At 34.8% G+C, this 15,923-nt stretch overlaps 1 protein-coding gene and 1 long non-coding RNA gene across 3 annotated transcripts in view; one reads left to right on the plus strand and one right to left on the minus strand.

The window, feature by feature from the left end:
* GALNT13 (polypeptide N-acetylgalactosaminyltransferase 13) overlaps positions 1-14,059 on the plus strand; it is a 512,016-nt gene extending 497,957 nt beyond the window's left edge. The window contains exon 13 of one of the 2 annotated variants that reach the window (XM_045781744.2): positions 11,103-14,059. In XM_045781744.2, coding sequence (XP_045637700.1) covers positions 11,103-11,243 — 141 coding nt within the window. In that variant the 3' untranslated portion in view covers positions 11,244-14,059. Of the gene's footprint in view, positions 1-7,225; positions 7,977-11,102 lie in introns of those variants that run through there. The other variant, XM_045781753.2, reaches the window with a different exon arrangement.
* The window catches only part of LOC148110735 (uncharacterized), a 42,179-nt gene that overhangs the window by 23,777 nt on the left and 2,479 nt on the right, over positions 1-15,923 (minus strand). Inside the window, exon 2 of the long non-coding RNA XR_015723869.1 lies at positions 8,547-8,645. This is a non-coding gene — a long non-coding RNA (uncharacterized LOC148110735). The remainder of the gene's footprint in view (positions 1-8,546; positions 8,646-15,923) is intronic.

Consider the following 15,923-nt stretch of genomic DNA (forward strand, 5'->3'; position numbering starts at 1 on the left):
TATTTTCTTCTCCGTAAGGAAGGTGCCTGGAAACAGCTTCATTCCTTTCAGTTTCCTTGGCTTAGCAAAATGAATTGGGTCATTTGTGTTACATTTTCCACATTATTAAATGGTTGGTGACTTATTTAAGATAAGAAATAAACTACTCTTGCAAGATAAATGATGCACTAGAGACAAACGAATTTCACAAATGCAGTGTTCCGCCTCAGCCAAGATACTCCGCCAGTGCAACGTTTTAAAAACCGATCTACAGAGTCCTTGGTATTATTGATACTGCAACAAGGTCTTCTTTTTAAAAACTTTTTGAATGTCATTTCAATTTGCATGATGTTGTAGCTTCTTAGCAGGAAAACTTATTGAATTTTTATGTGATTTGAAACTGATTATGTAGAGTTAAAATTTGGCCTTAAAATTTGTATAATATGACGAAGCTCTTTGGACATACAGTACTCTCCTTCTGGGGCATAAGGAAGGGCAAACATCCCGAATCTTTCCTACAATGCACCAGTGTGTTCTCTTCAAACTCTTGTCTCCCCAGTACCTCGTTTACCTGTCTGACCCCCATTTTTTTCTCTTGAGCTCTCATCATCACCACCCTTTATATTAAGACTGCAGAAGATATTTCCTTCAATAATACGTGGAGGTAAACCTGGAAACTTGGCTCCCTCCCTCTTCTATTAGGAAAAGTACAGATAAACGTACAGATAAAGGAGAAATCCTGCAAGTAGTATTTTTTTTAATGAAATTTTTGTTGTTGTTGCTATTGCTCTTTAGTTCTTACCAGGAGCCCAGGACTTTTTTGGGCTTGCGCTAAAAATAAAGAAATCTAGCATGTATTTCTAAGGAAAGGGCAATGAGTGTACATACTTTTTATAAGATAAAGCAGTGTGGAATTTCAGAATACCACTTTAAATCTTCAGACCTTTAATTTTTGAGTAGACGATGGCTGCTATAGTCAACTCAGATTCTTTAATTGCTGAAATAACTACATTCTTGGTACATAGGTGTATATTTTGTTTATGTTTTTGTCAGCCAGTAGAAAGATTATTGAATACTAACGGATTTTGACAGAAAAGAGGAAAAAAAATAGGTTGCTTCACCTAAGACACAGAAATTTACTATTTTGGATAACTAGTAGTTATCTATTGCAGGATTTTTCAAGTGTTGTGATATTTTGTATCATGTAAACTTTGTTTCTAGAACACACACAAAAAAGCTTATAATATGCCATAAATATTGAGAAATCTTTTTTAAATAAACAGTCTGATCATTGTAATGATTATGTAACATAGCTTACTTTACTCTCCTACATGTGTATGTTTTCAAAATTAAATTGTGATGTTCAACCTGTCTAAATTTAATATTTTAAATCATAATATAGATTTTTTTGTTAAATTTATGAATGTATAAATCATGATGTAGAGAAGTCACCAAAGAATCGAATAATTGTAGGAATAATGAATTGCCTTTCTGGAAATTTCAGCTTTGAAATAAGACTGATTTTTGTGAAAAAGAGACTTTTTTTTTCCAATAAATTAAAATATAATCCTTGGGGGTCACTTTAGTCTACAGAATAGTCCCAACCCTTGCCACCCAAAGTGTGATTCTGGAGCTAGTAACATCACCTGGGAACTTTTTAGAAATTAGGAATCTGAGAACCCTACTAGACACACTATATCGGACTCTGCCTTTTAACAAATCCCCAGGTCATTTACATACATATTAAAGTTTGAGAAGGATAGGTCTAGACAGTGGCCAAACATCTACTTATCTTCCTTAGTCTTTTTATACACTGTTGGAATTACTGCAAGGTTAGAAAAAAGCATAAATATGCTTTGGAAAATGACAGGCCTCCAGGAGAGATGGGGGAGTGATAGGCAGCCCCAGGGTAAGAGGTGCCTTGATGGGAAAGAGGAATCATTGCCAAGTAGTGCTGGTCTTCTGGCATCCACCCTGTGGGAAGTAGAAAGTGCTGCTTGCTACTTCTTTAATTCAATTCTTTATCTACTACTGTCACAGGCAAAATTATTTTTCTTTGAGAAACGTCTGAGGTGGTGTACTATCAAAGCAGAATAAAACTTTGTGGAGTTCACAGAATTACAAGAGCTGAAACTTTTCCTGAAGTTCTCTTCTTTCAGCCTTTTTTATCAGGAGGAAAGTAAGCACAAAGATCACACCACCAGCAGCGGGGACGGGAGTTCAGTTCTAAGTAATCAAAGAAAGCTCGTTACCAGTACAATTGTGAATCTCACAGTGTGAGCAGCTCAAATATTCCACCACTTTATCACCCATAGTACTTTCAGTTGTAGAAAAGCAAGTTGTAAATAGGAGCAGAATTATTGGAATATGCAGAGAAAAACTAAAACAGTATCATAAAGCCTCAAAATACGGAGTCTGTCCAGTTTGTTTGCTTCTTAGGTGAGTGGTGGGGGGAAAGAAAGGGAATGAAATTTATTGAGTGTCTACAATTTCATCTGTTTTCTCAAGCAGTTCTAACAATAGGCCTATAAGATAATATTATTTGTATTCTTCACATTATTAAATGTAAGCTTATAGTGTTTAAATAGCTTCTCTAGGTTTTAGACCCCAGGTTTCGAACACTGAATTTAGCAGTGTTTCTACTATACTGCATTGCCTCTTGAGGTCATTGAAAAACTAGAAATAATGAGGCACTTTTAATGATGCTGATCTGATAAGCTAAATGTATTATTATAATAAATGAAAGGAATCATGAAATATTATCAATTATTTGTGGTACCAAATTTTATTCACATAGAATTTCTCCTTTCCTTAATAATTGGAAAGATGTTCTGCAATAAACATTGTCTGTTTAGTTGAACAGTCATAAAACTACTTTGTCAGCATGGTCTAATTGCTTACAAATCTTACACATATTCATAATATAATTACAATCTAATTGCTTCTCCTTTTATTTGAATGAAACTAAGCACATGTTGATAATAAATACATGTCTTTGGCCAACTTTGATTTGAAATATAGAGGTTCCTGGAACTTTCTTAGCTAAATATGTTTTAACACAGCCATGAATGTAATTTGGTACCACTTTATAGCTGGCTAAACATGTTCGCTTTGGGGACAACTGAGCATCATTACAGAACTACAAGATCTTCACCTGGTCTAGAATCTCTTAAGTAAATTGCCTGCACATTTTGTTGGTATGAAAGCCATTGCCACAGAATTAAAACAAAAAAGGAATGCTAAATTTCATATCACTGAAACATTAAAGGGTTATTTTTAGGGGCACCTGGGTGGCTCAGTCGGTTAAGCATCTGCCTTCAACTCAGGTCATGATCGCAGAGCCCCGGGATCGAGTCCCGTGTCAGACTCCCTGCTCATCAGGGGAGTCTGCTTCTCTCTCTCCCTCTGCTCCTTCTCTCTCTCTTGCTTACTCTTCTCTCTCAAATAAATAAGTTAAATCTTAAAAAAAAAGATTTTATAAAGTCCTGTCATCCATCCATTTTATTCAGATTTTCTTATATTCTGTTTGAACATTGCAGTTGTGTTCCAATCCATCTGAAATTTACATTTTCCTACAATAAGTGCACATAATCACATTTCTTTTAGAACATCCAAGCAGCTATATACAGTGTAAGAATCTAATTTTAGAACAGAACACTTATGCTCAACAAACACTATGCAACAAAGAAAAAAATAAGGGAGCAAAATATGATGCTAAAAATAAGTCTTGTTTTTCATGTGACTGAGCAAGTTGACTGAGAAAATGAATTCAATATCCATCTGTATCAAATGTTTCCCAGAGTCACAAGATAAGGGATTTTTTTTCAGTAGGTAAAATATGTCGGATTGATATTTACTGAAATCACAGAAGCTTATATTTAGACTTTATTTAATATCTCCTCTTTTATTTACCTTTATCAGAAAGCAGGTAAATGGCAATATAATTTCAAGGTAAGTAATCTATAATGGCAGCCTGGCCATTTCCCTGTGTAGCACTCCTAATAAAAACAGTGGCTCAATTTACCTTTAGAAGGCTGTGTATATCTGACTAGTATTGCCTGTCCATATTCCCATTGACCCATAGCTGTGGTTTCTTACGTAGACTCAATTCGTGAATATAGGAACTTCAATAGTATAGTATTGTAATTCTAGTTCTGGTTTCTTAAACATTTACACGGTCTTTAGAATACTCATTTCTGTTCTAGTGAAACACAGTTCACCTTGTCAGGAGATCATACTTAATATTTTGAATAACTTTATTTTTTTTAAATTATGATTTTGTACTTTATCAATAGGGGAAATCTTACCACCATGGCTATTAAACATCTGTAACAGTCTGCTTTTTTCTTACTTTGTTTATCATTATATGTAACAATAAGTTGAGTTTCATTTTAAACTTTTTAACTCTTTCAACTCAACTTCATTTTAGTATGGCGTCTCTACACTGAGGCCTATGTGATTGACTCTTTAATTGGCCATGCAGTCATTTCTATTTGTTCATTAAATTACCAAGTTTTTCACTTAGTGAAGGTATTTTTCACCTTCACTTAGTGATTTTATAATTTTGTAGGTCTTACTTTGTCATTAGCCTTGGTTTCCTAGCCTGATTTCAATAGTAATTGCTTTTTCAAAAGGGTAGATTTAGGGGTATTCCATGACACATCTCGTCTTGGATAGCAAAACATATAGAAATGTTTAAAGACAGGAGTTATTCATGGTTTTCATGTAGATCTTAAAGCAATATGGCTAAAATTCTGTCAAGAAATACTAGTGCTTTATACCTCAGAGGAGAATAATTAAGTAATGTTATAAACAAAAACCAATACTAGCGTAGGGTTCGTATTACCCTGTTTTCTAGTCAATATTTTAAATGAAACAATAGGAAAAGATATTTGGCAGTAGTATGCTTCCTTTCAGCCGGTATGTCACATAACCTTCAAAATTGAGTGAACATAGCAGTATTCCAAAGTTGTGAGGCATTTGCAACAAGTGTGGTAAGGGTTGATATGCTTAATAAAGAGTATTTAAAAGAAAAAAAATGTACATGCAATATAAAAATATGCAGTCTTGCATAATCACAGGAGAAATATTTAAATTAATTTTCCATTTGCATTGGCTATTTATAACTATCAAAAATGCATACATAAAAAATCATTTCATCTGTGTCCTTTTCTCTCTTTATCCTATGTCAAGAAATGTTTTCAATGGGACACTCAATCCTGGTGTAGGTGTAATAACACTGACGTACATGCAGTACCCTGACATATAATAAGCATAAGAAATGTTAGCTGTTACTGCTATTATTAGAAAATAATTATTATAGATTTTTTTTAACTTTGCCAGTATGTATTAAAATGTTCATACCTTTTGACCTTTTGATTTCACTTCTAAGAATCATTTCTGAATTAATGATTATAGAGGTGGAGAGAGATGTTCAGAGATGTTATAGCATTATTTATAATAGCTCCAAACTGGAAAAATATTCCCCCCAAATGGAAAAGTGAAATGACTTCTGGCAAATCTACTTTGTAGAAATTGTGTATTTCTTCTGTTTTGAGATTATTTTAATGATAGGAAAGATAATAAGAAATGATAGAAAACCCACGATAAAGTGGGAGTATATTTAATTGGATGACCACAGTTAATACATTTGCATAATATAAACACTAAAAATAACTAGCAAACACATAAAATATTAGTAATTGGTATCTTCTAGACAGAATACTCAGAAAAATAAGTAAACTACACTTCTTTTTCAAACAAATGAAAACACTAAATGTTTTTGTGGGTTTTTTAAAATAAAAAATATCCTTTATCTCGATGGCATTGAGTTTTCTAATTTTTCTTCTGGTTTAATGGTTTTTCAGAAGGACCAGGAGTGAAAGTTCTTTGAATATTTTTCATGGTCATTCATATGATAATATTTTGGGGGCAAATATTACAAATGTATTTTTTATGGAAAAAATTCTACTGTATTTATGTTCTGGCATTATATTTCCTGAGCATAAGTAAGATCAAGTTTTGTTTCATTTTAAGTCAAGGGTAACTTTGTAATTCATTTTTCTTTTTAATAGCAGATGAAATTCACAATCACTAACACTGGGGTCTTTGATGTTAACATGACATTTACCAAGAAAAACCTTTTGTAAAAAGAAACATCACTGAGGGTAGGGATTAACAAACTTAGGAATTTTAAACAGTGTAGATAGGTAATTTAGGTATGGTAAAACAAAACAAAACAAAACTAGCCTCAACAAATCAAACCATGTAGTAAACCTTATCATTTTACAAAGAAAATTTATTATCTATGATGTTACCTTTTGCATCTTTATAAATCATTTGTCTACCGTTTTACTGAAGAAACTAAGTCCTTGAAATGGAAAATCCAGTGATTTGTGTCCACTAAACAGCCAAAGGGATGTAGTCTAATTTTATCAGAATTTCTTTTCTGCATTGGCCATTCACTACGTGTTTCAGTCAAAACAAAGTGCGTCCTGCAGGCAGGCACTGGGCTTGATGACGTAAGCAGTCATAGTTCCTGACCTTCCTGGAGCTCATGCTCCTGAGGAGGAAATGTATGAAAAACAAGAAACAAATTGTGTTTAGGAGAATTGGGTCAAATTAAGAGCCCAAGGGGAGCTGACCTTTTTCTTTTTCCGCTCTTCATTAACTTTCTAATTGACATTTGGATGAATGGGGTGGTGCCTAAGTGCAACTCTTTTAGCACAGGTTAGCCGTGTGAAAACGTAGTGGAAACAGTTCAAGTACCACACTGTACAAAGTGAAGCAAAGAGTTAAAGCTAAATCATCCCCTAGATTTCCCCTGGCATCCCCTCAAATTTAGGGCAAAGGAATGAAGAAGCCAAAAACCAGTAAACTCTCTGACTATTCAACAGTTTTGAGTATCTCCTCATAGAATAACCCAGTTAGCACTAAAGACCATTTTATCACTACAATGAGCACTAAGAATATACCTTTTCTGTCCAAAATAACCTTTTGCTCAAAACGTTTCACCATTTGATCTCAGGCTGTTCTCCAGTCTCCCAGTCTTATTTTCATTTACCCCTACTTAATATGGTTGATAGTAACGCCATCTAGAAGGAGCTGGCTCATAGTTCCATGGATGCAATTATTGTGATGTGTGCTTTCCATCCTTATCCAGTAGAAATTGTACGTTGCCAAGAATGATTGATTTATTACTGCCTTTGTATTTGATTTTGTCATTATTATTTTCTTTGTCAAACAGACCCACACTCTTCTTCACATAATCACCCAGTCCTGTCTCTCAGTAAGCAAAGTAGCTGATGGCTCCCAGCAGCCCACTGTGGAAACATGTAATGATAGCCCTTTGCAAAAATGGCTACTAAGAAACTATACAAGAATGGAAGTTTTTAGAAATATTTTTGAGAATCCTACTGATTACATTCTCTAATAAGTTTTGGAAGTTTGTGTTGTAGACTGTGTTAAATTTATTTTACTATTTTTGTTATGTTCTGTTATTGAAATCTAGAAACTTCTTTAATATGTACTTAAGAAAAGTCTTTATGTGCTATTTCTCCATGGAATTATTTTTCTTTTACTTCTTTGCTGCTTATTAATTTGGAGGCTGACTATATTAAGTAGTATTTGGTCTATTATTAATAAGTATTTTCCAATTTTTACTTTATTTCAAATATTTATACATGCATAAATATAATTAATGGAATACATTATGACATTAGCTCTTTTTTAGGCTAACTGCAGCCATGTTTATGTAACAGTAGATTTTGCATTAGAGCTGAGAAAAATCAGTTAGAAAAAACTAACATAGCCAAAAACAGGATCGTTTGGGGAACATTTAATTAATTTTGTTAATTTTATTCCAATACTTCTATTGTGTGCAGATTTAGAATAGCTTTTCTAGAATTTATTATTTTAACCTGAAACTTTAAGCAAATGCATTTTTGAAGACTAATATGTAATTTTCATTAACTTTATAAATTATATCTTAAGTATTTCTTTGTGGTTGGCCAAGTGATATAATAATAAAAGCTTTTTAAAAATTTTACCTCATCATTTGTGTGATTTGTGAATAACTTCTCAATAAGCAATAAAATGAATAATTATTCAGTTGAAGTCAAAAAACTGTTATGGAATTTATTTTATAAAGAGTGCAGATAAGAATATGTCCTAGTTCTTGATCTTAAGGGGATTATTGTCCTGTAAATAAAGGATATTACATTATGCAGCACCTTCCTATGACAACACATGGGAAGTTAAAGCATTATCCTGGTTCCAACGAGCCAGTTAAAGTTGTTAGGAGAAGACACAGTTGAGCTTGGAATGCTCATGACAAGGCTGGATGAGGTATAGAGAGGTGTGGAGAGAAGGGGCATTGTTTACATTAGAACTACATTTGAGAGGTGTTAGAAGGCTGGGAAAGTCTGCACTCTTTGCACAGAGAACTTGTGTACAAGGCAATTTACATATATCATCCTCGTTTGTTTCCAGACATACCTGGTAGTATAACGTCCAACAAGGGGTCTTCTTAGGCTTAACTAGACATTTAGTCTCACGAGTTTACTTACAGAATTCTTGGACAGAAACCACAACTTGCTTCTCTCAGCAGACCTTGCAGCAGTTCCTATTAGCCTTAGGGAGCCAGCTTTTCCACAGGTGACAGCCCGCTGTGGGGGGAGGAGAGCGGTATGAGGCTGGTGTGATGGCTCTATGACTCACGGGAGACAGATCTCTGTCACAGCTCCTTAGGCCCAGCTCCTAGGATCCCAAGAGCATATGCAAAATTCTAAGTCTTGGCACTTCGGGAAGTCCATGATTTGGTTTCCTGTCAGGTATTCATAATGTAATTTATCAGATACAGATGCAGTGTATCCTTCAGAGGTTATTTTTACCGTAAGCAATGTTGCCTAGAGACATGTTAACATTGTTACTCTTATCAGATTGCTAAGGGATCACAGTTACATAGTTGACTAAAGGTTAACTTGTTTAAGCTGAAGAGAAAAGGGTGTTTTTGAATACTCATAAGTATAATTAAGCATTTTCTGACAAAGAGTCTGATTCCTCAGAATGATTTGGTAGCTTGTCCAAATTTTCACGGCTAGTAAGCTGGGGAGCAGGAATTCACATGTAGGTCTATCTGACCCTAAAATGTCTGGTTTTTCTACTGCACTACATTAAAAAGAAGAGGTTTTTGGTGAGTTGTTTATCTTTGTGATAGTGGCTTTTGACTATTAATGAATTCCTTTAGAGAAAATACTTTTTACAAAAAAAAATACTCATCTTTTCAAAACTATCATTATTTGTGTACTTGACATCATGTATTCGATCTGATCCTTAAAGTCTCATTTTTTTTTTTTTGAAAAAGATCTAATAGAAGCAAGCAAAGGTAAATGGCTTTTTTTTGAAAGGGAACATATATGCACAAAGGACCTCAGGTACATAACAAAAATAAAGAATATTTGTTGACTTTAATTAAAACTTTCTAGAAAAAAATGTTTTGTATCTTTTTTTTCAACTTGGTTGCTGGCTTATAAGCCAACAGCATCTTTTCTGGTACCATAAGCATAAATCAACCATCTTCTTGCCTATCTTTGGCCTTTGGCCATTTCATATTTTCTCTCTCTCTCTCTGGTATAAATAACTTGATTTCATGTACTGAAAGGGCAACAAAGGCCTCAATCTTGAAATCTCCTTCATGTCTAATAGCCTTGTGCTTTTAATTTCCTGCTCGTTGCCAATGAAGCATCCCACCACAAGCCTGTTTTCCATTCAGTCTTTCCTCAGGACTGAGCAGCCCAGGTATGCAGTCCTCCTAGTCCAAATAAATTACAATTGTCCAGGCAGTGTTTCTCCACCATTTTTGTTGCTTCCGTCCTGCATTTTTTAAAATCCAACTTACAGTGTAATTTCAAGGGCTGCCCCCCACAAAAATTTTTGTTTACCGTTAATTTTAGTATTGGCAACAAAAGTATATGGTGTGGTTTTTTTTCGAGACATACCTGCAAATTACTTCCCATACATTTCAAATGCTTTTCTCCTGGTTGGGGGTTTTTCATATAAAATGGTTCTAGGCATTGCCCATGAAACTGAGCAGAAATGTTTATAATTTATGTGCATGAATTAATATGTATAAAACATGTGGACTTAAAATGTATATCTGGGGGTGCCTGGGTAGCTCAGATGGTCAAGCATCTGTCTCCAGCTCAGGTCATAATCTCTGGGTCCTGGGATCAAGCCCTGTGTTTGGCTTCCGGCTTAGCAGGGAGTCTGCTTCTCCCTCTGCTTCTCTCCCCTGATCATTCTCTCTCTCTCTCTCTCTGTCTCAAATGAATAAATAATAATTTTAAAAAAATCTTTAAAAGGTTTATCTGAAAAGTTCAAAAATACAGTTTCAAAATATAAATGCAAACTCACAAGACATGTGATGACTGGTTCACATTTCAGCATTCAGGTACTGAGAGGAGGCTTATTAATGAATATCACTATGCAGAAAGTAAAATACACATCAAAACATATGACCATACATCTCTTTTTTATATTCGGTATTGATATTTTTTAAGATGCTTAAAAATAAAACCCGAAATATGGTGAGCATACTATGAGGTAGCATAGGTCTTTGTTGCTATGATAATTGTTCGTCTACACTGAATGTCCCATAGGCACATATACTATGGCGCGTTTAGTATTTTGAAATGGGAACATCTCTAGCGGTTTTGTTCATTTGGGTCACAGCTGTGACATCTCTTTGCATGTTTACCAAATGGTTACTGAATTAACACATGCCTAAGAAAACTAAGCTTTTGTGAAAGCATGTTAATATTTGCAGCCCTCAAGTGAACTCAGAGCTCACAAATGGGCTTTTTGCAAAGGAGCCTGAATTCTTGGCAATGCATGATAAATGTCAGCCAATTTCTTTAACCAGCTGCAGCTAAAGGTGCATTAGACAATGATGAAACCATAACAGTAAAATGTGTAATAATTCAGAGCCATGTGCACAGTTCATTTTACAAACATATCACTGTGTTTATACTAAGAAAATTATAAAGGATTTTTTTGAAGAGATTTAAACTGATGAACTAGTGAAGTTAAAATAGGTTGCACTGATTATTGGTTATCTTTTACAGAGACTCACCTTGAGACATGTTAACAGTAACCAATGCCTCGATGAACCTTCCGAAGAAGACAAAATGGTGCCTACCATGCAGGACTGTAGTGGAAGCAGATCCCAACAATGGCTGCTAAGGAACATGACCTTGGGGGCGTGAAGATCTTTTCCCCAAAGCCATGAAAGTGTCCACACTTTTGTTTTTCCATTATTTCAATTAGGGAAAGATATTAACTTTGCTGAATTGAAAGTTTTAAAATCCTTTTAGTATTCTAAAATACAGTTGTTTATAATTCGTTTTTAGGAATGTTTGCTTATTTCCCTACTAAAATTTGTATCTGATCAAAAGAAGCACATACAATATATAAATAACAGCAAACTGTTATTAAACATCAGAACAACTTGAAAAATAAATTGTGTTTGCTTTAAAAAAGTAATCTCTATTGCCCTCATCTCATAAGATCAGTCAGGGGCTTATTTTATTTTTATTTTTTGTCATAGTGATTGAAAGAGAGACAATGTAAATGCCTTATAAAATATCTTCTCTATGATATATTATCAATTGTTTTAAAAACTCGCTCTGTTTCTAATGGACCTTCATGGAAACATGTTGAATTTCTATGTCAACAACAAGGCCACATATTGAATTATTTCTGAGCAGTGAATTCATCGTATAAGTTTCAATTTTGTAGGAAAATAATTAAATTGGATATTGACTTTTCATAGAGTCCTTATAAAAGCATCACCATTAAACAAAATAGAGGAGAGTTTGAAAGTTCAACTTCAAGTACATGAAATCAGAGGAAACTAGCTAGGCATTGAGCGGAGCAAGATGAAGCAAAACTGAAAAAATAAATCATTTTAAAAGACATTCTGTTCGGGTTGCAATCACTGCTTACACAGGTTGAGCATAACAATCATCTTGGTCCCAGAATTGATGCTGGAAACTCAATTCTTAACCACTGCCTCTGTCTCACAGTAACTATACAGACCCTTTTCTCTTCACGCTAGAGAGTGACTTGTCTCTTATGCTGTACAGAATTGTAGGTGAAGGGTACAGTACTTTCCATAATTTTTCATTCTTTTGCATTTGAAAATTCTAGTTAGGCCACTATTACCTTTTTAATTTTATGTTTTAAAAAATAATGTGCCACTATCAGAATTTCACTGCCATCTAATAGTATCTAAAGTTTTCACCAGGAGAATGAACTCAATACACATCCATTAAACTTTTTTTTTTTAATTAAACTGCTTGAAATCATTTGCCATAAACTATAGAAAAACAATCATAATTAGGCCAGTTTCACATGTTCTTTTTCCATCTTAAAACCCTTTATGTTCAAAATACATGAGCAGAAGATGTGAAAAGGAAAGAAAATTTGTAAATTTTAGGATCTGACACCATTTAAAATGCCCATGAAGTTGTTCAACATATGTATCTTATCCATTATAAGTGTATTCAGCTGGTAAAAGAAATTTGGGGGGAAATGGAAGAAGCATCCTCTGGAGCGAAGATGCTACATCTTTGGCCCTCGTCTTTTCTTAAAAACCTCAGAGAAACTTTTAATCAGTATGGCTACACACGAACTCTCCCTTTTTGTCTCTCTCTGTCTGACACACTGACACACACACACTACTTTCTAATGAAAAGGAGGACACTCTGAAGGTTGGTAAAATCCTGTATGATTTTCCCAGCTAGCAACCCTTTCTCCTTTGGCTGCATACTGGCACAACTCTAAAAGATTTCTACAACCTGAAGCATTTCAGGTTTATTCCTTAAAGTATACACACCCCTCACCTCCAGGTGGCTGGGAATCCCTGAATCTCCTAAAATTTCAAACAAAAGTTTGAATGTCGGGGCACATTGTTTTAAGGAAAGAATCTATAGCTTCCAGCAAACTTCAAAGGAAGCCATGACTCCCAAGAGCTAGTGAACCGCCGCCTGAAATTGATAGTGGCCTCCCAAGACACTGACTTGACTTAACAATTACGTTTGCCATTTTGCTCTCTTTTCTTCCTGTCCTAAAATACAGTAAAATGTCCCTGCACAGATTCTTCCTTAAACGTGAAAAGCTCAAACCCTCAAGGAGTCTTTCCTACTATCTGTTCCATTTATTGTGGATTTGTCCATCAAAATGCTTATGTTATCTACAAAATGGGCAATGACAATTTTTTAAAAATGCAGCTGCTCCATGGAAACAGACTTTGACATATTTCAGGAGCATTTTAAATATTTGAAAGTCCATTACGGTCATAGCAACAATACAGAAAAAATGAAAACTGTGTAGGTTTCATGCCAGAGAAGATTTTCAAAGAATCCTCAGATGGCTTAAACACATTGTGTTAGAGTATTTGATAAACAAACAAAAAATGCCATAAAATATAAAACACCAAAACCCAGAAAGCATTGATATTCAATTTAAGCAAAAATATCTATTGTATTCAGTACAGAACATTAAAAATGGTGATTGGCTTCACATGCATCCATCTCATCTGTGGGGCTAGACTAACAAATATTTTAACTGCTTTCAAACTCCCCCTTCTGATGTTTTCCCCACAGCAGTTAATGCCAATTCCATCTTTCCAGATGTCGAGATCAAAAACCTCAAGTCACTTTTGATTCCTCTGTTTTTCTCTCAACTTTCATCTAATCCATCAGCAAATTCCCTTGATTCTATATTTGAAATATAACCAGGAGCCAACGACTTCCCACCGCGTGCACTATGTGCCACCAACTCTAACTTTTTAAACTGCGGTATGCTTATAATTTAGTTCCCCCAATTTCCTAACCCTTGCCTCCAATAGTCTCTATCAGTTACAGCAGCCGTAGTGATTTTGTTAATCAATTTGTGTCACTTCTTTGCTCACAACCCGCCAATGATTTTCCATGTCTCTCTAACCAAATTTCTTACAGCGGTCTCCGAAGTCCTTGGTGAATGACACCTCTCCTCATGCATGCGCGTGCGAGCCCCCCCCCCCCCCCCCCCCCCCCCGCAAGCGCTCCTATCTGACGCATCTTCTCGTGCCACCACTTACTTGCTCCACTCTGGCTGCCAAGCAGGATTTTGGCTTCTTGTTCTGCTCCCTCTGCCCCACAGTTATCTCCCTCCCCTCACTTTCTGTAGGTATCAGTCCAAATATTGTCTCATCGGGTAAGGCCAACCCTTCTCCCTCATGCCTTTTCTATCCCTGGTATGTTCTCTGACGAACTATAAATTTTGCTTTTTTTTTTTTTTTTTCTGTCTACCTTCCACCTCTCCCCCCTCCCCAACATTCTCATCACACACCCTAGAATGTAAGCCCCGTAAAGGCCAGGCTTTACCAGTTTTATTCACTGTGGTATCCCCAGCATCTAATAAAGTTCTTGGCACAAAGTAAGTATTCTTTAAATATTTCTTGAATTAATGAACTGAAAAATGCGTGTTAAAGTTGCTAAATGCTACTGTATATCTTTTTTTTGCACAGTATTTTAAATTTTAAAATAAAATCTAGTAATATATTTAGATGAGATTTGCATAACTTTGTCTCCAAATGATAATTTTCTCCTAATATTCTTTACATTAAAGTATGGACTATATTTTGTTCTCTATGGTAAAATAGCCGGCCTTATGGAAGTGAAATATGACATTTTATAAACATGCTGCTATATTATGTAAGTTGCTTTATGAAGATAAAAGTTTTATTTTGATTTTTTGGTTGTATTCAATGGCTACCTGATGGAATGAGATTTTTTACTTTTAGAGTGGAGACGTATCATCCTCTTAAAAATCATGTATTTTCACAGTTTCATAGGAGCTATTACTAATTTATTTTCTACGTACAAGTCTATGAGTGGAACACAAGCATAGCAACTTTGAGAGGAATTGACTGATGATCTATTCCTTGCTTCTTCATTTACAAGTAAGACCAGCATCCAGTTATGTAATGTGGCCTGCCTAGGGATCAGATAACTATAAAACAGTGTTGCCAGGACTCATCATTGTTAATATGACCTAATATTGTCTTCAATTAAAAAGCATTCAAAAATAAAGTAGAAAGGGTACAATGAGAAAAAATGTCTTCATTAAAAATTTTGTGATAAGTACATTGATTTATTTTAGAGATATATTACTTCTCACTACCTTTCATATTTAAATAAGATTAGTTCTACAAAATAATACCACAGGAAATAAAGACCTGTAGCAAAAATAAAGAAATTAACAGGAAACAACCTGACTACAGAACATCCTGGCATTACTGGGCAAAATGGGTTTCAGGAAAGCAAAGCCTCTTAAGCAGTAACTAATGGAGCATACCCTCCCCTCACTTCTCTTTTCCATATAATTATGTTCAAGTTAAAAATGATTGGCCTACAGCTTGCCCAGAGCATTAGACCATCTATTACTGTGAACATTGGATAGATTCTAGGCTATGCAGGTTTAAAGACTACAGGGTAACCAGCAGAGATTTCTAGGCTTCTCAGTAGAGCTCTCTAGACTCTAGTAAACACAACCCATAAATTCAATTTTGCCATAGTTCTTAGAGCCTAATAAATAAAAAGGGGGAAAAAGCAAAGAGTAAGAAAGAAAGAGATACTAGAGTAAAACAACAGGCATGATTTTACCTTTTTTTTTTTTTTTGAATGGGAAGTTAAGAGAATAGTATGAATTGGTTCAGTAAACCTTAAAATATTGGCTGCCCACCTACATAATTTTTTTACCACTTGAGAAATGATGATCATAGGTGATCACAAACATTTTATTTGCATCTTATTTATAGATGTTCAGTCTGGTCTCAGAGGAGGCAAAACTTACATGCATTCATAAGTCCTAAAGTATGCTAATTTAACAAATATGAAGAA

Source organism: Ursus americanus, chromosome 1 (genome assembly GCF_024610735.1).
Source record: "Ursus americanus isolate L20-20 chromosome 1, mUrsAme1.1.p, whole genome shotgun sequence".
NCBI lineage: Eukaryota > Metazoa > Chordata > Mammalia > Carnivora > Ursidae > Ursus > Ursus americanus.